Source organism: Falco biarmicus, chromosome 4, assembly GCF_023638135.1.
Source record: "Falco biarmicus isolate bFalBia1 chromosome 4, bFalBia1.pri, whole genome shotgun sequence".
NCBI classification, from domain to species: domain Eukaryota; kingdom Metazoa; phylum Chordata; class Aves; order Falconiformes; family Falconidae; genus Falco; species Falco biarmicus.
The window spans coordinates 21,818,788-21,841,897 of record NC_079291.1 but is presented as its reverse complement, the minus strand read 5'-3'; the positions used below and the strand labels follow the sequence as shown (position 1 = coordinate 21,841,897).

Sequence of the window (23,110 nt, the reverse complement as noted above, 5' to 3'; positions counted from 1 at the left end):
TTCCCTCTCCTCTCCAGAGAGGACTGTCCTGGAGTCATGTCAACACAGATATCTGCTTGCTGTCACTTTGTCCTTCTTTAGTATTTATAAGAATAAAAAGCATCCCACCGGGGGGCCCAGGCCAGGCCACTTTCTGCTGGCCCTTCCTGCTCCCAGGCACCCACCAGCAGGTCAGGGATGCTGGGGCACACACGTCTGTCTATCCTGTGTCAATACTCTTTTACGGACCTATTGCCTCCGAGTTTGTGCAACACTTCTTTGAAGCTAAGGGTACAAGTTGTTCATTCAGAAAATAGTACCAAATGCAATTTGCTTCCCCTATGAAAAAAAAAAAAAAAAGCAAAATTGTCCATCTTTTGTGTACCTATGTGAGCTAAGTATGTAAGGGAAATTGTAAAGCACAATAAACTTGCAATGTGAAGGTCATTAAACTTGAGTTGTTACCTGGAAAAAAACCCCAAACCAACAACAACAAACCAAACTGATTTCAAGGCAAGGCGCAGTATTTCAGTGCAAGTCTCCAGCTCCTGTCTTTCTGTTCGGAGGTGCAAACAACCCATTTATATCTGATTTAGAAATCAGGTCTCATGTCTAATTATTTTGCCTCCCTGTTGCTCCAGACAGGCTAGTGTGAAAGATCTGAACGAACAGGAGGACGATGATGCACGGTTCTATAACAGCTTTAATCCCTATATCCCTCTAAACAGAAATTTGCCTTACAGATTTAAACATTGCTTTTAATATAAAGTCAAACTGATGCATTCACTACATTTCATTAAGCAGCCCATCAACCTTTAGAGAGGATAACACTATTATCTCTTCATTTTACAAGTGGGAGAATGAAAGAATTGGAAGAGAAGATGTCCTGGTTCAGCCTTATTACTATTTAGCAGCAGAAGGGAACCCAGTGTTTTCTGCTCTCCCTATTGCATTCCCCAAAGTGGATTAATCAATTAAATGGTCAGAGCAAGGTTGAAATGCATCGCCTTCCTGGGAGGAGGGATGCCAGCAGAAGGGCAGCCGTGCTGTCCAGCACGTACTGATGATAAACAGTAGCTGTTTAATTCTGTGAGCATCTCTCTGTACTATAACTGTTCATTAAACGTTCTAGATTCTGATACAGGTCCACAAAACCACTTTCATTTTCCTGAGCACCTTTCAAATTTGCTGTATAGAACACAAATAGACTCAGAAACATTGATACCAGCAAAACAAATCTGCTGCTTATGTCATCAGCATGCAACGACTTGGAACAATTGACCATCTCAGTGATTTCTCTGATCATCAACACATTTGTGTGGTTCCCATCTCTCAAGGACAGCTGCAGTTCCAGTCTGCTGTGGCCAAAATAAGTATGCCAAATTAGACTCTTTTTTTTATTTTTATTTTTTTTTTTAAATGGAATGTAGTTTTATCAAGGAAAGCAAAGTTCTGTTGCAAAGGGAAATTCTGTCACTGGAGAATTAAATGGAGATCCCTGACGAAGTTAACAGGGGGTTTGGTTTTCATCCTTTATCTGACCTAAAATCTGCAATGACAGCAGGAACAATTTCAAACTAAGATAACAGTCTGACATTTTTGTGCACAGCGCTACAGCAATGGAGGTCACAGTCTCTGAAGAAACAGAGAGGGATACTTGTACTATTGAATTTCACTGCATGTGGAAATGATTTGTGCTGTAATCCAAAGCGTAGCCCCTTCCAGTGAAAGATTCTCAAGCAATTATCACAGAGTAAACCAGTCTGTAGGTCAACCAGCTATTAGTTTAATAAGACTTCTTTTTTTTTTAATGACCAGTATCTTTGTAACTGATAGACGCCTAATCTGGTGAAGCACCCTCTCTCATCTCCTGGAGACAAATGTGGTTCAGATTTTCAAATTATTATTATATATTATTAATGAATCAGAAAGCAAAATATGACAGTATTCTAAAACATACTGTAATAAACTTCCTGTGCTTCAAAACAGAAAAATAATCCACAAATTCACTTTCATAGTTGAGGTTTCAGGTCTTGAAGTATTTTGGGTTGGGGATTTTTTTTGGCCGGGGCTTTAAGTGGCATAATCTCTTTCTAGAGCATAAAATCGTCACCGTAATAATTACAAGTATTTTCATGAATATTATTTTTAAAAAGCTACAGAAAATCAAGCCTAAAAATGTTAATGCATTTCTAGTAGTGGTCAAGCTGTAGATATGCTGATTTTACAGTTCCAACACTATGTAATATATCGCATGATGTAGATGATGCTTTGCAAAACAAGGGTGTGCAATACAAGTGTTAGAAACCTGATTTCTTGCTCTTTCTGACTAACTACAGAGTGTTTAATGTCAACACGAGCAGCTTTTCCCTTCCCACTCACAAACAGTTTTAGAACTGCTCTGAAGAACTGTAGGAGCTGCCAGCTTTCCCAGCACACTAGAGGACCCACTTGACAAAAACCCCTACCCGCAGGAAATGTAATCCAATTTGTTGGGTCTGTTTATGTGCATGTGAATCTAATAACGCTGCTGTTGATGTGTTATCATCTCACCCATCACGTGAAGTCCTCCAGTGGAGTTACACGACTTGTCTGTCCGCATGGTGCTCTGTTGGAAGGGGTCGAGCCAGTGTCCTATTAAACAGCCTCCGTGCAGCAAAGCATGTGCTTGTACGTTGTTCACATTGATTTTGTCTTGTCAAATTGTTGTCTCGTCTCAGCGTTGTGTAGAAACTTGGTCAGTTATCCCCTTTTTCCTGCCACAGAAGCTGTTGGGAGAATCAATCACGCTTAAAACACAACTAGAAATAGAAACCCTCAAACTGGGTGTCAGCGAAGCATCTGCATTTGTTATTCTTTCTATTCTGCGTACAAAATCCTGACCTTTTCCTGTTATCTGCAGCCTCCTTTGTTGACAGAAGGTTTTAGAAATTTTTATTTTTAATTAGTCAATGTAACTGATCCCTCTCGTTCTCATTGTATTTTTCTTTCCAGTTGTATAGAGGCAACTGATGAGCTCACTGACTCCTTAGGGCACCAACCTTTACTTTGTTGTGGACTGCAGTGACTATTTAGTTCTGTTGGATGCTATCTACTCTCTTTCTGCTCTTGCCACCACAAACATGTCATACAGATGAAATATTTAGACAGAAACATACTTTAACTAAGACAGAAGGATGCCTCTTGTTGGGACTGTATCTCAAGTAATCAGATATTTTCAGACCTCAATAGAAATACAGACTCAAGGAAAAGAAAAAAAAAAAAAAAAAGACTGTTTAGGTAGGTGTGCCAGTTTCACCAAAAGATTTCTGTTAAAATTACATTTTCTTTAAACTGCTGACATTTTCTCAATCAAACATTTTTTGATTCATCACTTCAAAGAGAATAACAGATGGCTTTAAACAAATGTTTCTTGAAAAAAGTAATTGAAAAGAATAATTTCATTACTAGCCTACGACCTACATACTGTGACAAGGTGTGGCTCCTTGCTATTTTTACATATAAATTTAATGTATACAAATCCATACTGAAATGAATTGTATGAAATTATGATTTCGTATAAATTGCATACCTGTTTGCCCATACCCTGAGCATACTAAAATAATAAGAGATACAGTTAAAATTCATTTCCTGTCACAGACTTCGCATTAGCATATCTTTTCTGCATTTCACATGCAACCTTTCTGCAAAGCCCAGAGCTCCTTATTGACATTGCACTGTATCTAGCCATACGTTTACATTTTAAATAAACCTGGAAAGCACTGGTTTTCAGATGCAAGGTGATGCTTTGATTTACTGCTTCCCGCAACGAAGAGCATAATGTAATCGTTTCTAGAATAAAAAAACTCCATAATGCTGAAACCTTAATACAGGAGATAAGAAATGAAAAAGAAGAGTTGATGGGCTGCAAGGGAGAAAAAAATGACAAGGGCTTTGATAAAGCATACGGAAGGTTTCCCTGGATGTCAGTAAAAAAATCACATTCTCACAGTTAAGACTTATGTGTTGTACTTAAAGGAAAAAAAAACCCAACACCAAAACGAAAAGAACCCCAACACCCAAACCCCAAACCAAACTGGAGCCTAATGGGAGATCGGTTGAAAGAGGTGGCCGTCTCCAGTTTATCTAATGCTAGGAGCTAAAACAGGACTGAATTTCTAATAGAGCAGGTCTGCAAAATTCTGTGGGATTTTTTTGGGGTGTTTTTGTCATTATTTCCAAAAGGAAATATTGTAATCGCAAGTACAGTTAGCAAATAAAAATTATTACTACTACCTGCATGTCTTCTTTCACTCTCTCACATAATTGTATGTGCTGGCTTGGAAGTCCCAGGGCAGGATCTGCAATCCATAATGAGCAGCAGCCTGGAGAGGAAAACGCACAGAGCTTCTAATAAAGGCTGCCAGGCTTAGAGTAATACTTCCCTGATGCGGAATCACCAGACCATCTGCAGATAAGTTCGTAACTATTATATACTACCCCATATCTCATATACACCATTAACAGATTTCTATTAATTTCCCATGTCTTCTCTAGCTCTTACTCTCTTGCCCACCCCCCTCCCCCCAGTGAACAATTTTCACAAAAAAGGTATTCGGATAAATGGTTGCGATTAATCTCTGTCCGGCAGTGGCAGGGTGGGAAGCAGGAAGGTGCCCGTGCAGTCAGACAGCCCACTGCCTGCCTTGTCTGGGGGGCAAGGGCTGCACCCCGGGGATGACCCACATTTTCCAGAGGGTGGGGAAGGTTACAGGACTGCATGGGGGTAACGTTGCCTGCTGGGTTTACACGCTGCATGCAGCATCCTTTGTTTCCTGGTATGGGGATGTCTTTTCATTTTAAACTGTCGTGCAGGAAGGCAGGGGCTGGCCTGCTTCTCCTCCATGTATGTTGTGTCCCTGGGTCAGCTGCAAAGCAGAAGCCCTGATCTCTCAATGGTGTATTGCTTTGCAGGGGTATAGATCAGAAAGTTGTTAAATGAAGGCAGGCGCTCAGCATTTTTCTGATGGTTGTTAGCGCTTAACCAGCATTCTCCAGCAACTCAGGCAGTGCTTTGATTCTGATGTTGGTCCTGAGCAACGGGGCACAACTGTTTGTTTGTTCGTATTTTATCCATAAGCAACAAGGGACAAAGAGGCTGCCCAGCAGAGAACAAGAAAAAAACCTCATCTAACCTAAGCCCTGGTGCTCTATCTTGTATTTTTGAAACAAACAACAACCATTGGCCTGGTGGAGGGAGCTGAGGAACAGTAAATGCTGGAGCATCCAAAAAACATTTTTCCAGAATGAAAAATAAAAGCAACATACCACAGGTAGCATCGGCAGTGCTAGCTTTGAAGATGCTACACAGCAATATTTGGGGTTTTTACACTATACTAATCTGTGAAAATAGTTGTATCACTAGAAAAGCATTTTGGAGCTTCCCTCGTTTTTTTCAGAGCAGAGAATCTCCAGTTTACCTTATCTTGGAGCTTCCAGTTTAGGGACAAGTATTGCTGTGATGTTACAAAACCCAGACCGTCCATGTGCTTACCGATGCGCTCGCTGCTGTAACCCAGGGAAAACAAAGGAGAAGCCCGTGTTGGGATCCTCCGGGTGCTGGAGCCATCCTGGGTGACCGCAGACAAAAACGGCCTTTCTCCCAGATTCCCATATGAAAAATCATACAATTTTTCTAAACCCCCTCCAAGGTAACGTGAAAAGAAGGGTCATGGTGTGTGCACCAGCGGTGCTGATGGGAGGAGAGTATTTCCTGCTGACAGAGAGGGTGAGGAGAGGTACACTGCAGTGGATGCTGTGCAATTACACACCCCAGATGACTAGCACGTTGCTGAAAATAATCTCATCATTAAACCACTGACATGATCTCGACCATTCCAGGAGGCAAATGATGCTTCCGACCAGGAACAAACGGATGCATGCCCAGGGCTTAGACACCAACACTGCAGATGCTCCACGAAGGAAGCTCAGGTCAACCCCCACCTCCCCACGAGGCAGCAGGACGCTGCAGTGCCACCACGTCTCTGAGCACTTCCAGGTGCCTGCCGTGGCCCAGCACCACCTCCTCGCCATACTCTGCCCTCCCAACCCCCTTGGAGCAGCGCAAACAGCACCAACCCTGCAGGAACTGGGAGCCAGGAGAGCACGGAGGGGCAGCAGCAGCAGCACCATCCTGCTGGGAGTAGGGCTGCCACGTACGGCTGTGGGGGCAAAGAGGGGGAGAGGAACAAACCCGTTGTGCTCTGGTTGGGGGCTGTCATTTTATGGTTGGGCGTCCATTCCCCAGAAACCTACTAAAGACACGTAACAGCATTCACACGCCCCATAACATGTGCTACTAGGTCACTGCTGCCTGGAGAAGGAGTGACTGGGGGGGGGCAGGGGGCACCCAGGGCTTCTGTACCCTCGCCTGGCCCTCCCATAGCTCAAAGCAGACACAGCACTTCTAATGGGAACGTGAAGACATCGCTCCCCGTTTCCAGCTTGTTCCAAATTCTCATCTACTGATTTTCTCACACTGAAACATAAGATTGATTCTTCTTGCAAGGAGGGATGTTTAAAGCAGGTTAGGGCTGGGTTTAGCAGCAGAGATTATTGTCAGATGAAGTTCCACACGTGGTGCTTTGTATTCTGCAGAGGCTGAGGTGGGTCACAGTGAAAAATGTGTAGAAAAAATGTGGGTAAATTATTCTGGCCTTCTTCAGGTAAGAGCATGGGTAATATTTGGCTTCGCAAGATGGGGGGGGGGGAGGGGGGGGGGAGGGGGGGGAAGATACTTCCCTTGCATTTTACCTGAAAGATACTCTGAGCTTTTCGGAGTTAAATACAACATACATTCCCCAGCTAGAAATAAAAGCAGATCCCACCAGCAGCCGCATTGCCCAGCAAAGCAGAGTTCAGCTGGGCATTCTCACTCCACGAGACCTTCATCAGGGAATGGATCGAAGGAGCGAGCTCCCGTACAGCTCTGTGGCCTGTTGGATACGCCTTCTTCCCCATATTCTGGCACATCAAAGATTTTGAAATAACAGGTAGGGAAAAAAGCCTGGAGTATTTCCAGAGTATCAACACAGCTACTCACCCAGGTAAAACCGAAGGGCATTAGGCTTGGACAGACAGATGTGCAGCAGAAGACCTTACCATAGGGCTGGGCCGTTCTGGTGATTCAAATTCTAGCAATTTATTGCAACCAGGGGCATTTTTTTGGCTGAGGCATTCTTCTTAATCCAGAGAAGCAGCCCGGGAGACACGTATGTCGGTGAAGTCTGCAGCCTGTGAATTCTTGTCTCCTGCCTTAAACAAAAAAAACCCAAAATAACAACAATAAGAAGAATAAAAAAGACCCTTGTAAGAGGCATTTTACTGCCACTAGCCTTTAAGGCTGGAAGTTGTAACCTGAGCTCCTGGAGTTCAGCTCTGATGGAAGAGATGAGGGAACCATTCTGTCCCAGACCCTGGAAGGTGCCCCGTGTTGCCCACAAGGGAGCTACTAGGGAAGAAAGCAGCTGGGGTGTACCATGGAGGCCAGGACGAGCAACACTTCAGCAGACCTGGGTTAGTCTCATGGTGGTTTCCAACATCCACAAGCTCCCTGAAGGATAACACAGGTAAAGAAAAACAGAAAAAAACACCCCAAACCAAACCAAAACCCTCCAGGTTCTACTTTGAAACCATTCCCATTGATCCTTTTTGCAATTGGCGAGGATGAAGAAGAATGAAGGCAAAAGCCCCCTTGCTAGACACATCAGTAACCATCTCTCCCTTGCTCCTTGTTCAGGGAAAATCCCCTAAGCCAGGCTTCTGTCCAGCTCTCTGTACGGCCCATGAGTCGCTCAGGGTGACCCAGACCCAGAACAATGAGGAAAATCACCATCGGCTCTTGCAGCACCAATGATGCTCGGAGAGGTCCCCGCAGCAGGGCAAGCAGCCGTCAGCGCTTCCCTAGCACTGCCACCCAAGCAAAACCAAGATCCTCAGAAAACATTGAAAAAGGAGAAATTGTGGTTTCCCCCCCGCCCCGTGTCAGAACCTGATAACGTTTTCTGTATTTGTAAAATGGGTCTGAAAAGAACTTGCAGGATGAAAGAAAAAAGGCACCTATCTGCGCTAGACCTGCACGCTCAACACTGGCTTCCAACTATGTCCTCTAGCAACGATGGCCATACCCTAGCTTGCAGGAGGGAGCACAGCACAGATACACATCTGCTCAAGTCAAATACTAACCACAGAAACCAGTTAATCCCCACCAAGTTATCTTCAGGGCAGCACATGGCTGCCAGATCTGCTTGTGCATACCAGAAGCTCCCAGGCTGGTTTCCGTAAAGCTTACGCTCAAGCGTTCCCTTTTCTACCTGGTTACGTCTCTTGAACTCTGTATTTTCTTATACAGAAAAAAAATCTTCACAAAGCCTCTTTGCAAGAAATCCTATTAAAGATGCATTCATCACATTATGAGAATTTGCCATATCAATAGTACGGCCAAAGCACCCACGGAGGAATTGTGGAAGCAGAATCAAAGCCATGCTGTGAAAAGCGATCCCGGTGCCGCCCGTTAGCAAGGGCTGCAACACACGGGGAAAAAGAAAACATTACTGTACGCTCCAACTCGAAGTTCCTCCTGAGGTAAATCACACTGACCGTGAGTTTTCTCCACGGGCAATAAAAAATGCCCCAAATAAGCAGCCGTAACCAGCAAGGGGCTTTAAAAACAAACCCCTTGAGCTCCATGGCTGCGAACGCAGTTGACTGGGAAAGGAAACAGTTCCCCTTTATTTTTCAAACAAAGCTTGCGCTCGCCCCTTGTTTGTTGTCGCTGCCAAAAGCTCTGACTTGCCTTTTCTTCCACTTGATGGGGGCGTTTGGTAGCTGTAATCCCCTTCATGCAGATGGCCTGTCAGGGCTTACAGGCATTCCTTAAAAATAGAAGCAACCTAATCCTGGTTCAGCTAATTTAACAGAAGTTTCTGGAAAATTGCATGGTTCTCTCAGAGCTAACAGGCAATAAATAATTCATGGCTGTGACACGAGATGGCCTGCTTCCCCTCCTGCCATCGATTTCACAGACACGTTCCTTGCTCTGTGTCAATACAGGCTGTTGGTCTGCAGTTATTTGCGTCTCTCTTTCACTTGCTCTTTTATTTGCAGCTGAAGATACTGATTTACACACAGATCCCACTGGAATTGTTACTGGTACCTTTTTGCACAGCTTGATGGCTGTATGGCACAAACAGCTGACTGAAGGAGATGCAGCATCATTGTCAAACCGTTACAGGATCATTCTCCAACATAAACCAGAGCCAACTTTGTCATGTTGCTTGTTGCAATAGCAGCTTTCATGATAAAAACGGAGCAAACAACTAGAAATTGTTTCATGCAGCTGTCTGATCTGACACACATAAGTCAACATCCAACGTAATACAGCCTGAAGTGGTCATCAGAAGTAAAGCCCTGCCTTTAATTGCAGCTGCTGCCCAAGTATTGTCTCCAATTACCAGCCTGATGTCAGATACACCCACGGAACTGCTGCTGGCCCCCGCCACCTTCTACCGCACCTTCACCGCTCGTCGTCTCTGTCAACGACACGTTACTGAAGCCAAGGCAGCAGCACTCCGTCCCACCTGGAGTCTGAGTACGGAAGATACGGCAAGTGCCTTATTTTTGGATGGCAGCATAGCATTTATTGAACGATGAAAACACTTTCATTCGATTTGCTGATAGAGCAGGAAAAAAGCAGAGAAGCCTCAGGCATTCAAAGTGCAGTTGCTGAAGCCTCACTCGATTTAGAATGGCAGGATCGTTTAGATTGGAAAAGACCCTTACGATCAAGTCCAACCATAAACCCAATGCTGCCAAGTCAACCACTGAACCGTGTCCCTCATCACCACGTTTACACATCTGATGCCAAGCAAAGGAGCTGCAGTTTTCTCGGAGGGGTCCTCCTGTTCCTGCAGGGCACACGCCTGCTGGCATTTTCAAGGTGCCTGCCAAGGCAGTGCTGCACATAAACATCCAGCCTCCAGCTAGCATGCCTTTGACCCCCATTTACAGCACTTCACAAGCAGTGTATGCACGTAGCCAGCCACGGAAAATACCTGGCTTTGACTTTCCATCACTTCTAACGCACACACCATCCTCTTTAAATAGATAGCGGTGGGGAATATTAACTGCACCTGTCCTTGGACAGCGCCAAGAAAAAAAAAAAAAAAGATCACCTTATACATCGCCCACCCTCCTGAAAAGCTCACGCAACAGGTGCTGGACACAGCAGCATCTTTTCAACACTTAGAGGGGCTCATGTCCCCTCCGTGTCCCTGCACGCTGCCTGCTTTGGCTGCGCCACCTGCGCTCGCTGCATAGCTGCTGCAGCAACCTGGGGCTCCGCTCTAGCCACAGGCACTCGTCCTGCCAGCCACTGCGGTTTTCCTTCGAAAAAGTACTGAAGTAAATATTTTTTTTAAAAACTTTGCAGAATTTCAACACGCTGAAAATTATGTTCATTAGGATACTATAAAAACCACCTCAGCTTAACCCAATGTTTTTCTTAAATGCCCTTTGACCACCAGAGAGGAAAAACAATGAAAGACTTCAAGTTTTCATGTATTTTATTTACAGGCCGCACAATACATTTTATATACAAATGGCTTAAAATAACAAAGAGTAAGCAAGCTGAAGCATAACAGTTTGATTATTTTAAATTAGGTTGTCTTGAAATAACTCCTGCAATAAAGTATTCTTCACCCTGATAAGCAAAAGTTAGTTCGATTTTAAGCCAACCCAAGGTAATTTCATTTTTAAAAACAGAATTCAAATCACTTTTCTGGTGATTCCTTAATTTCATGACACACTTCCGCATATACAGAGCATCCCAAAACCATCAAGAAGGGCAACAGCCAAATTTCCCCATGTGAAAAACAGTGTAACAGAACAGACTGGAGAAATGTTGTATGTAAAACACCTGCGTGTTTATTAACAAAAAGAATAATGCCAGAAATACATCTGAGATTTTTCTCTTTAGGAAACAGAATTCATGGTCTGAGATCTAATTTGCCCGCAGATAAGGGGTATCCTAACATTACTTCAGGTTTTACTGCACAATTACCTACTAAACTCATCCAACTGTAAACTTCACCAAAACAGAACCTTGCCTCCTGCACCAAGCAAAAGGAGAAGAGCACTCAAACCCCTAAGAACTTACATTACAGCACTTATCGCCTCTGCTTCTAGGAAGCACCTTACACTACCGTGGTATGGAGAAATTTTAACATAGACCATGCCTTATGGAAACATAAGAAAATATAGAAGTTTGCCATTTAAAAATTATTTTCCCAAGAAATTATATTAACATTTAATGATACATGTATTTTTACACCTCTTCCCTAACACTGCTTCTTTCTGTTCAAGGTAACAACCACTAGCAATCCATGACAAAAGCTGTTTCCTTTTCCTTTGGCTGATTTTAAGTATTATAATAGTCTTAAGCGTTTTAAGTCATGGTCATAGCAGTCCTGTTGTGCTCGCTTTCTTCCTCTTGGTATGGCTAAAGACCATTTAATATAAATAATGAAGTACTTGCTACTTGATAGTACTTGATTACAGTATTTTGCTATGTTTATTTAGAAATACAAACACACAACACTTACTTTTCGATGTAGTGTCCAGGTCTCTGTAGCACACTTTGGAATCGCAGCACAGAAAATGTAAACCCAAAGGATTGGGAGGGAAAGAAACAAAAGCCACAGCTCCACAGAAAAATAATGTAATTTTCAGAATGCCTACTACTGCATCAAAAATGCAAGAGCCATATACGTAAAATGCCAAACTAGTACAGACTCACTCTGCCGAGTGAAATTTTTGTTCATTCAAAAGGGTAAAATTTGGAACTGACATAAGCACCTTGTCATGATTTAATTTAGAAGAAATTTTGATAGGTAATACACAGGTCCGGTACAAATGAACGTGGACTCACAGTCCTTAGATCCGACCAGTTCCCTGGCTGCTAACCTGCCCAGGTGCCAACTCCGAGGCCAGGGGAATGTGGCCGCAGGGAGAAACCCTCCTGCCATGCACCCAGGGGCTGCCCACAACGGGAGGGCAGAGCTCCAGCCCCACACGCAGCCTCCGCCTGCCCAGGAGAGGGAAGGCTGCCAGCGAGAGCCAAGATCCCCCATGCTGCATGGAAGGTAATCTCTCCAGTTATTGTATACGGAAATATGTTAAACATCTCCCTCCAAATTACCCCAACACTGTTGTCCCAGGCAAATAGAGTGTTCAAAGTCACAGGCCAGTAATCCTTCAAGTGACCTGGGGAGAAGTCATTGCGCAGCACACAACAGCCACAGTGTCCAGGGTTTGGTTTCTGATTCATCTGGGAAGTCAACTGTCTATTGCATCTCCTTCTCTCTCCCCTCATAGTTCGGATTACTTGTGCTGCTTTTTTTAAAAAAAAAATTTTTAAATGTATTTATTCCCATGGCCGAAGACTGAAATCCATTTTGGCGGAACAATGCAACATCAGAGTACTGCCAGCCTGTAAGGAAACTGCACCGTCGCTCACACAGTCAGAGGGGACTGACTTCTCTGTGTTAAATGAGGTGAACTAAATGATTTGAAAATTCACCTCCAAAAAGGGAAGCAGTAAGAAACATGTCTTCCTTGCATTTTTTTTGTATCAGAAGTCAAATAATGTAGTCCTCTGAGTTCTACCTTCCATTTGAACTTACCTGCTTTTTTAGCTATCACCGGCAGTTGCATCTGAAGCACAGGGGAGTAACACCAGACTGCACATTTTTAGTGAAAGCAACTGCCTAAAAAAATCTGAATGTTTTTTGCTGGATTCTTAAAAAAAGCAATCTGTGTGTATCACTGTGGGATTGTTTTCTGGTTGTTTTTGGTTTTTTTTTAAGTAGTAACAAAAAGCCTTAGCTGACACTGTCCGTATCTAAATGACACTAATGATTTTTGCCTTCAAAATTTTACTAGCAGAAAAATGCTACAGGGGTGTCCTTAGTCAAGGAAAAGTATCCATTCATACATGAAGCTTTTGTTTTTCTTAAGCATAGGCTATTCAGGTCACAAGTACTTGTTTCTGACTGGGCCACTTTTATTTTCAGATCGTGGGATTATCTACCGTGTCTAGTGAAGGCAACTGCCAGACTTACAGGGACATCGTAAGCAGCATGACTCTCTCCATTTCTCATCTGCCAGATCCTCAAACGCTACACAGTTAGCCAAGTGAGTTTCTCCATGCTCTACAGTGTAGTAGTTAGCCATATATGAACCAGGATTTTCAACTAAACCAAACCAAAACACCAACAACTTTGGCTTCTATTCTGAAAATCCAAAAAGTCACTGACAAGACTACATTTGTAATAGTGTAAGTAGAAATTTTACTTTTTAAAAAGTAATAATTAAACACTCAGTTACATAAGGTACCGATTTGTCAACTGGATAATCAGTTGGAAAATTGTTTCCAATATGGGCTTTAAAACATTCTTTTACGTACATGCAAAATATAACCATACCTCCTCTCTGCAGCAGAGAGACCACTTGTTGTCCAAGGAAAAAAAAAAAACAAAACCATGCTGGAAGTTATAATTAATATGACGAGTGGCTCCTGGTAAAGAGTTTTAACTACAGTCATTTTATCAGTTGTTCAGAGAGACTATATTCCAATATTAAAACGTTCTGTGGAATAGCAGATATAAAAATCAATTAATTGGCACAATCACAAGTTTACAGAGAATTAGAACTAGTGTCAAACATTTTGCTGTTGCTTTAAATAACGGTCATTTTTCCTTTGGTTACTTCCTATAATGCAGTATTTGTGGTAAAAAGATGACAGTGTCAGCTTCTCACACAAAGTAATTACTGCTGTTGACATTTAGAGAAAAAACTATTTCATCACTTGGTAAGGACATATAAGTACAGTTTATTTGGCAGAGGAACTAAAACACTTACTACAACTCCAAGAGGGAGCTGAGGAAAAACTACACTCTTCATTCTTCTCCTCACTTTCAACGTTTCTCATGAAGATCAATTTGAAAATTATAATTTAATCGAGATAAGATTAGGTGTCTAAATAACTGGCCCACCTGAAGTAAACAGCACAACGTTATGACCTATTTGAGTTGCCTATTATCTGAATTTTCATGTTAACTACTTAGGTTTAGGTATTATTTTTCACATCAATCTATGAAGTACTTCAAACTTTTGCAGACCTTAAGCTTACATGTTAAGGCACTTACCATTCAAGTAAAACAGTTTTTATATAAACAAGCCTGGGGAGATGGAGAGAACATTTTACCAGAATATCCATTCTTTTTTTTTTTTTCTTTTTTCTTGGAAGGAAAAAAAATAACATTGAACAAATATTTATAAAATTTTGCATCAAGAGAAAGGTTGTGTTTTATTATCTGAAATGAGCACAAAGTACACCTTCCACAATAACACTGAAAGCAGTGCAAAGACTGACAGTGACCTCTGACTAAAGGTAGTTCTGTAAAAAGAAAAATACCAAATAAATCAGTGCCCTGCTTTGATTGTTGTAAAATTTCTTTTTTACATAAAAGTTGGTCCAAACTTACAAAAAAAGCACAAATGTGCATAGTTCAGAAGATCTGAAAGAGTGCCATAAAAAGCTGATGTCCCTAAATTTAGCATCCACTTAAAACTGCCAAAATACAAAATAAAATTCAGAACTAGAGTTTGTGAACATGTACAATCAATTTATCTAGTTTTCAGACAGCATGAGTTTTAAGCATTTTTAATTTTTCCTACTGTATGCAAGACCCTTTTCCACATAAAAATAAAGCTGTTGAATTAACATTATTCAAGTCTGTTGAACTGCTGCTTTAAACTGCAGCTAGGAAAAAAAAAAAAAAAAAAAAGAAGAAGTTTTTCCAGATAAAAATGATGTGCCTGAGGAAAAACAGATACTCAATATGGTAATCCTCTGCCGCGCCCTCTCACTGCAGATGTGCTAATGTGTCCCCTGTATCCTTGGGAATAGCCAGGTCCTTGGGCAGGAGAAGTCCAAGTCTGTCCATGCATGTGGCTGATGCCACTCGGATTTTCCTGTAAGTTACTTCCGTAGCTATAGTTGTGCATCTTTGCGGGCAAAGAGTGCGTACTCTCTGGCCCCGCGGAAGCATCACTGCTGCTCCCCAGAACCGGGATCGGGCCGTGGCTGTATTCAAACCTATGGTCTTTATCTCCACTAAATAGCATGGGGCCAGTGTTGAGGTAAATGTCTCCATAACCAGTTACTGAGCTGGGAAAGGATTCTGAAAAGGCTGACGGAGGAGGGGCAGCACCAGAGTGAGATGAAGCAGTACTGTAGTTATCCAAAGACTGAATATCTGAGTTTCCAAGGAAGCTCCTTCTTTCTAATGCTCCTGATGATCCACTTCCTATTCCATCACTACTGCCATAATGGGCAGATGAGAAGGAAGATGATCCAAAGTTATCCTTGTAGTCTGGGCCTGTTACGTAGGAGTCTCTAGCCTGATAATCCACGCTCGTTTGTACTGGCTCCTCTGTTGTTGCCTGAGCTTGATGCTGAGCAAGCAGCTGCAGAAGAGCTGCTTTCACTCCTGCGTGAGGATCTGTTCCTGAAGAGTTAGTTATAGGCAAATGCTGGTTCTCTGTCCGATAATCAAGGTCTTCATCAGTGAGAGGTGGAGGCTCCGGTGGCTCTGGGGGACGCTGGTCTGGAGGCAAGATCCGAGGGCGTTCTTGTTCAGGTGTTCGGTTTAGAAGCCTCATCTCAGACTGCCTAACCAAATCCTCTTGACCTAAGCAGATGAAAAAGAAAAACACTGAAATAAAAACATATAACAACAATACCAGAAAGGAAAGGACTCATTCCTGGAACAACACAGAGGTTTGTTACTTCAATTCTCATTAACTTAGCAGTCAAATTATTTTATTAGTAGTTGGACAGATTATTTTGGAGACAGCAACGCCTCATTTGCCTTAGGATGGTGATGCAGGTTTCTCCTCAAAGTAAGATTACCAGGCAAGAAACTGAAGAAAAACGGTACAAGTTCCTTAAAAAAGCCACCCAAACCCACCCCCTCCCCAAAAGAAAAACAAACCAAAAAAGAAAGTAAACCTCAAATCTCAAGCAACACATAAACACTGGAACACTCAAAGAAGGATCGGAAGGAACTTGCAAATAGAGATAAAAGTCTTGAGAGACAAAAGGACACCCTATCAAGGAACAGCAAAACTTAAGATTAAAGAAAACCACCGCCCCAAAAAACCTCAACCACCACCCCAAACCACTTCAGAATATTTCTTTTTACAGCTGCAAACACCACAAGCAATACATAAACCACCATACAATAAAACTGAATGAAATAACCATCTAAAAAGATCCAACAGCAGAGCTCTAAACTTTGTGAAGACTAAGGGAGCCACTACTACATCCCAAAGAAACCCTTCAACCATGGGTGTTAGTGCCAGTTATGGGTAACCACTTAAAGAATCTGACACCAAGAAATTGCTCTAGTCAGCATTAAAAACAAAAATAAAACATCCTCTCCCCAAAATAGGCTTTCCCTAAACACACACTCAAAACTGGCAAATTCCATCTATGAATTTGCTAGAGAAGATGGCCTTCACCACCACAAACACCACTAAGAAAATCTCACCCCCCCCGAATAATATGAACGTAACTGTTTAATCAGAAATCCTACCAGCCCTTGTGTACCTCTTAAAGAGGGGAAATCATCCTTTGTCCTGTCTGCATGACACCTGTTACAGTAAAACATATATTCCACGATCCAGACGTAAGTGATAAAATCAATTTAATCATCTCTTCTATACTCACACAGAATCATCTGGTTAACATGTTAACTCTTTATCCCCAAACTGCTACGTCTCCACTGCTCAAGGTATCTGCCTGTTAGCAATAAAGACCTTCAGTACCTGCAGATGTATATAACGACTTGATCAGATGTGGGTAGCTGGGTGCCGGAGATTCCACGTCATCCCGGCTGACAGACACAGGAGTGGCGGGCTCTGGAGGCTGCCTGAGTTGTAATGACATTTCATTTCCTGATCCGTTTTCCTTCTCCTCCAACACAAAATCTTTTTGTTTTGTTTGCTGAGCCTTTATTAACTGAGACAACAGAACAGCAAATGCACTCTGGACAGCTGCCTGGGCAGCATCAGTCTCAACCTTAGGCTGACTCAGCTGAGCAGGTGGTACAGGGGGCTGCGTGACCGTCGACTGTTTTAGAGGCTCCTGTTCCGGCAGTGGTGGTGGAGGCGGCGGCGGCTGCTGCTGCTGTTCTGACTGTTTTTCACCTGCTGACAAAATTCCAGCAGGAAGATTTATTTTATTTAGTTGCTGCTGAGTCTCTGGGTTTACCTTAATATTCAACACTTGGGCAAACTGTGCCAAACTAACACTTGTTTTAGACTGTAGCAGGTTTAGCAGGATTGCCACTTCATTCTGGTTTAACTGCTGTCCAGTGCTTGTTTTTGCTAAAGACAAAAAAGGTGGTTTTAAGTATTATTTAGAACTGGCATATTTCAGAAACTCAAAAGTAAGACTAATCTAGCATGGCTGACAACTGGCAAAGCATGAGTTTGGACAACAGAGAAATGGAATGCTTTTACATGTTAATTGCCTTTGGGGGAGTATCTATAGGAAATAGAATAGTAAGATCCAATATAAAGAAAGTGACTTCCAAGAGGTGCGCACATGCACTTGGACAGATGAGAAACATCAAGCTGGAGCTCAACCTTCCACAATACAACTAAGCTGGGGCTTAAGGCCACCTGCTTTAAGCAGCTGTAAGATTTCCAATCCCCGCAAAACTTCCTATCTTTGACATATCACATCCCTCTGTTAAAAGAGTGGCCATCTGCAAAATGCATTTCCAGTCACATTCTGGCTCATTCTAGTTCAGCATCTGGATTCTAACACCTGCTCAAGTGACCAGGCTCTAGGTGACCCAGAAGCTAATAGTGTAAGTGCAAAAGCAAGTGCTGAGTTTGAAGGACAAGAAATCAATCACTGAATAGCAGGAAAATGCAGGTTTGTGATAAACCTATACCTAAATATACAGTGAAATGAGTTTGCCACAAATAATAGGAGATTATGATGATGCAGGGGAATATGAATAAGGAAGTCAGAATATCAAAGTAGTTTCTTAGTTGCACACACCCATTGTGGTAGTTTATTTTGAAAGGAGAAGTGAAGCAGCATGGATTTCAACATGCCCTACAAGTAGAGAACTTAAGTAGTTAAAAATTAAAAAATGAGCGTGTGTGACTGTGCTGGCAGCGCTCTGGATTTTTTCATAACGCAGCCCAACACGAACACATTCTGTCCGCTTCTGTCCCTGCCATTCTGCTAATTCATCAATATATTAATTCATAGCAGATTCAAGCTATACCCCAAAAAATGGTCACACCCCCCCATACTAAGTATTTGCCTTGCAAGACTGACAAGCAGCACAGCAGGGAAGTGCTGCAAAACCCACAACGCACTACCCTACTTGTGCATGTGCACCACAATATGAGCACTTGTAACCTACTTAAGACAGGGACCTCAATGATTTTGTATATTTTTATAAAAATAACCCCACCTTTTATTTGGCAATAGAGAGAAAAACATAGTTTCTAGTGCCTTGTACTTCTGGCTCTCAGATGTCATGCTTAACAGTTGATTTTTGTGGCATCTGAGGACGGTATGCTCAAACTTCTCTCCGACTCTCAGTGAAAATCCAGCAGAAAGATGCCAAACAGGGAAACTAATCTACCTTCTCCATACTCTTTGGTTCGTTTCAAGTCTATTCTAAGAGCAAACTGTATTCTGGGAAATCTGACGTTTCTACTGAGCTCTACATAGTTCCTGTTAAATCACCAGACGCAATAACCAGGGGTCTCATTCATAAATGAGCACATTAGCAATTTGTCCAAGGTGTTTTTAACATTTTCTTCTGGGGTGCTCAGAAACAAATGCAGCAGCTTCATTTAAAGCATGCATTTGTACATGGAGTTCTTTAGTGTGCCTTATTGATGATATGATCTAAGGTACATTATGGCTTCCAGAAGTGTTTTGCTCGATACCTAAACACTTCTATGCTGAACTGTCTAAGCTCCACTGAAAATTACACCATCATCTTTTCTACCTAGATATATTTTTATATGTACATATGGGCGTACAGCAATACAGGTCTGAATGATTCCTTCTCTATTTGTTTATTTTGCTAATAAACTAGTAGTCTAGACTAATAAACATAGTAGTCTCTCATTGGGCTACCTGTTATAAAACCACAAAGAAAATAACTACTATTCTTTGGACTCTTTAAAAACTTCAATACATTTGTTTTTCTTTCAGGGGAAAAAGTCTTAAGGGCTACAGAAAGTCATGCTTGAAAATGCTGCCAAAGCTTTAGCCCAAACATAAGGAGGACAGCAACTCTCAACTGGCTTACAGTGAGAAACAGGATGAACAGGAGCAAGAGGCGATAAATTGCAACAAAATATGATCAAAAGAACTATTTCCTATGTATCTTTGCACAGATTATTTGGAGCTCTGCTCTATTGTTAAATGAAGAGTCAATTCAATGTGGTTAGTACTAAAGAATTTTCAGGCCCTGCGAATGCATTTGCTGGTTTTTTTCAGCTGAACTCCTGCATCAGTGCCATAGGATTTACGGTCACTTTGCACAACCAAAAATGGTCTAAATTAAACTTATCAGGTATCCATTTGGTATTGTTACTCTGTATGCTTCTATATATGAAGGAACTATTGCTGAACTGGTGAGTATCTCAAACGGTGTCCACAGAGAAAACCATTACCTTACTCTTTATATTATATTAGTAAAATTGGTCTCCAAGCAAGATATTTTGTCTAAGTTTCAGAATTAACAGCTGTGCAATCTACAGAGGTACCTACTTATTATACCAGGTTTCAGGGTGGGTTTTTTTGGTGTTTGTTTTTTACAACTTGGTCCAACCCTAACAACTTCAACACCTGAAGGCTCACATAACACGCACAGGGAATCTGTTTCATTTGAAATGCTGATTGTTCTAATATCTGCCTTTTGATCAGTTTATCAATACCAATAAAGCTCCTCCAACCTACAAAGATTGTGAGGAACTGTGATGGTAAGCAGCAGCTGGCTTATGGGATTACAGTAGAATTACAGATGAGCAAGAGATAAAAATCCCCTCAAAATACAGAGTAAAGTAGTTGCTCTGACCAGATTGAAAAATGAAGTAAAACTTAAAAGGAACACCTACTTTCCAAAAGTAAATGTACATCTTTTGTAACAAGGATTTAACTTACAATACTGTTCCTCCCTCAAGAATCCAGGAGTCGTCAGTACTCTGAAAATAACATCTAAAATTTCTAGAGGTGCAATCCAAGTAGAAGGTAATGATAAGAACTGAAAATATTACTGACCAAGTGCTACACTAGAGTTGCCCTGAGTTTTGAGTTGGGAAGAAGTTTGCATGCCTTGTGGGGTGTTGGTTCTGCTCTCATCCATGCCTAGAGACAGATCTTTCCTAGGGACTTTAGCTGCTGTTGAGTCATCAGTCATGCCCATCTGCTTCTGCCTTCTGCGCTTCTTACTCCACAGCTCATGGCAATCCTGCCACAATGGAAGGCTGCAAAGAAGGAGTAGAGATAGTTAGTTTTATGCTAGCATATTTTTTTTTTTTAACCATGTTAGTAAAATAAATGCTCAAATTATACGTAACGTAACTTTGAAAGATGAACCTACTGGAACTTAGAAATACATCAGAAAACACTCAAAGCCAGCAAAATCTCAGATCTGCTTTTTCTGGCTGAAATGGCTTCACTGATTGCCTATTTCAGAGGCACAGGTCCCTCTGGCAGAGAAGGGGAACATGTATCTTAAAATGAGAATCAATTTTACTTTCTCGTATTCGTGCTTATGAAAAGCTTAATTATTTGTGTAACTCAGGACTTAAAAACCAATGCTGCTAACTAACTTGCTATGCAACAAAATGTGCAGAGTAACAGATAACAGTTATCAATATGAAGCAGGTTTTTTTTCCCAGGGTCCAGGTGACCAATTCCTTTTGTCTGCTTGTAAAAGCACTACTACCTCAAGAGTTCAAGTATTTGTCCATTGTTAACAGACATGGCTATCTAGTATTTATAGTTGCACAGAACAGACAACTAAGAAATGGTGGTGGTGGGAGGAAGGTGCAGGAATATGTTGCATGACTGAACAGCACTTGACACTAGGAAAGTTAGGATACTAGGAAGAATAGGGAGAACAAGGGATATCCCAGTCCTTTAAGACTGATAAAAGCAGAGGTAAAGGTCTCCTAGAGAAGTCATTATTTGTCTTTCCATTTCTGTTCCCTGGAGGCATCCCAATTCTGATTTCCTGAGGAACACAGAGACTCATCCCACAGGTAACCGAAATACTGAGATAGGCAGTAAAAATAGTGCCTTCTGTTTTTCTATTACATATTAATAACTATCTGAGCAGCTCCCTAACCCAGGAACACAGAAGAATTATTTTGACAGGTGACAAGAGCTGCTCGCTGGAAAGGCAGTTATGACAACTCCTTCCTTTATTCTCTTCCACCGCATAACAGGTGGAATCAACCAAGAACTCATTATGACAAGTATCTACAGTCCTTGCAATCAGCACTGTCACTTTCTTTGGATGAACTGCTGTTTCTTCAGTCAACACTTTCCTGTACAGGCTCTGCCAGAAATGAGTGTGGTTCCTCTGAATTTTCAAAAGGACACCAATGAATAGTTTGTTTTGCATTTCCACGTGTCTGCTTCTGGAATGGATATACTACACCAAGCCCCTGAAAAAACCCAGATTTCTTCCCATTCAATTACTTTGAAATGCATATAAGCAACATGCTGTACAAGTGATTCTGATATCTTAGTGAATAGCCTAAGATTGCTGATTACTGATATTACTGATACATAATGATAAACTGATACTGATAGGAGGTTTCATTAGCCTCATGTATCAGGAGCATTAGTAATAATCCTGTGCATGTAACAGGTAAGTCTCAAAAGTCTCAAAAGTTTTTTTTAATAAAACTCTTAGATAAAACTCAAGTATTTTTCCCAGTTGGCAACTAATTAAAAAGCAGTCAGTACAGGCTGCCTTGAAGGCACAATTTACTTAATATTAAATGTCCAATGTTCTGACAGCTATCTTGAGGGAAGGACTGAAACTTGAAAATTCTGCAATACCTTTCAATTGTTTTCCTCAGGGCCTGTTCCAATATGATTTGAACTGATTAAAATGACAATTAAGTCACTGCAAAAACCCTACTGGACACTGTACTATAATTCCTCTCAGAGAAACCAACAGGAAAAACCCTGCACAAAGTATTTCACTTCTCCAGCCTGTAAAACCAAGAATCTCATCTATCACAGGAAATTATCTGTGGTATTTCACTTCAACTCTCAGGTACCTTTGCAGAATTCTATACCCAGTGACATTCTACCAAAGAAGGTAATTCAGATTCATGGAGGACCTCAAAACCCTTGGAAAAAGTAGACACTGATAAACAGAGATAAAAGGGAAATGACGGTTTTCCAACATTAGAAACATTCATATAAGAGTATTTTTTTAAAGGTGCTAACTCAGTAACTAGTGCAAGGAGTAACAAATGAAACAGTTCTCAGATCCTCACAACTGCTGCTATCATGGTGTAAGATTCACTCAGCTGCACAACCATTCCAGTGCCGAACAGCCACTAAACTGCTGCATGTATCAACATTTTTGTTCTTCCACCATCTACTCTAACTGAAACACCATGAGTTTAATGAAGCCAGTGCATGTTACATTTCATAGAAAGACTGTTACCAAAGGAAACCACTTACTCTGGAGGAGGCATTTTAGATGGTTCCACATCTCGCAGAAACTCGCACTGGAGAGCCTGTTCGGCTGTGCAGCGCTTGCTGGGATCCAGAGCAAGCATATAATCGAATAAATCTAATGCAGCTGGTGGGATGCTGCAAAAGAATAAAATTGAGAAAAACCATCATATTTTTATTTTGAATCACTCACTTTGTGCAAAATTTTAATAAACATATTCCTTCCAAAATATCTGATCATTAAGTCCTCGTGTAACCTGCATCATAACAATATCCAGTCAC

The 23,110-nt window shown here is 41.6% G+C and overlaps 1 protein-coding gene and 1 long non-coding RNA gene across 7 annotated transcripts in view; both read right to left on the bottom strand.

The window, feature by feature from the left end:
• Positions 1-373: 373 nt before the first annotated feature.
• LOC130148853 (uncharacterized) lies at positions 374-6,704 on the bottom strand. The gene is made up of 2 exons (XR_008821673.1): positions 4,255-6,704; positions 374-2,747 (listed from the first exon to the last, which is right to left on the bottom strand). It is a non-coding gene; the product is annotated as an uncharacterized LOC130148853 (long non-coding RNA).
• Positions 6,705-10,562: 3,858 nt separating this feature from the next.
• CDK13 (cyclin dependent kinase 13) overlaps positions 10,563-23,110 on the bottom strand; it is a 49,236-nt gene continuing 36,688 nt past the window's right edge. Inside the window, exons 11-14 of one of the 6 annotated variants that reach the window (XM_056338873.1) lie at positions 22,835-22,966; positions 20,405-20,610; positions 16,909-17,469; positions 10,563-15,770 (exon numbers count right to left, since the gene is read on the bottom strand). In XM_056338873.1, coding sequence (XP_056194848.1) covers positions 14,914-15,770; positions 16,909-17,469; positions 20,405-20,610; positions 22,835-22,966 — 1,756 coding nt within the window. In that variant the 3' untranslated portion in view covers positions 10,563-14,913. The remainder of the gene's footprint in view (positions 15,771-16,908; positions 17,470-20,404; positions 20,611-22,834; positions 22,967-23,110) is intronic. The other 5 variants (XM_056338876.1, XM_056338877.1, XM_056338875.1 and 2 more) reach the window with 5 other exon arrangements.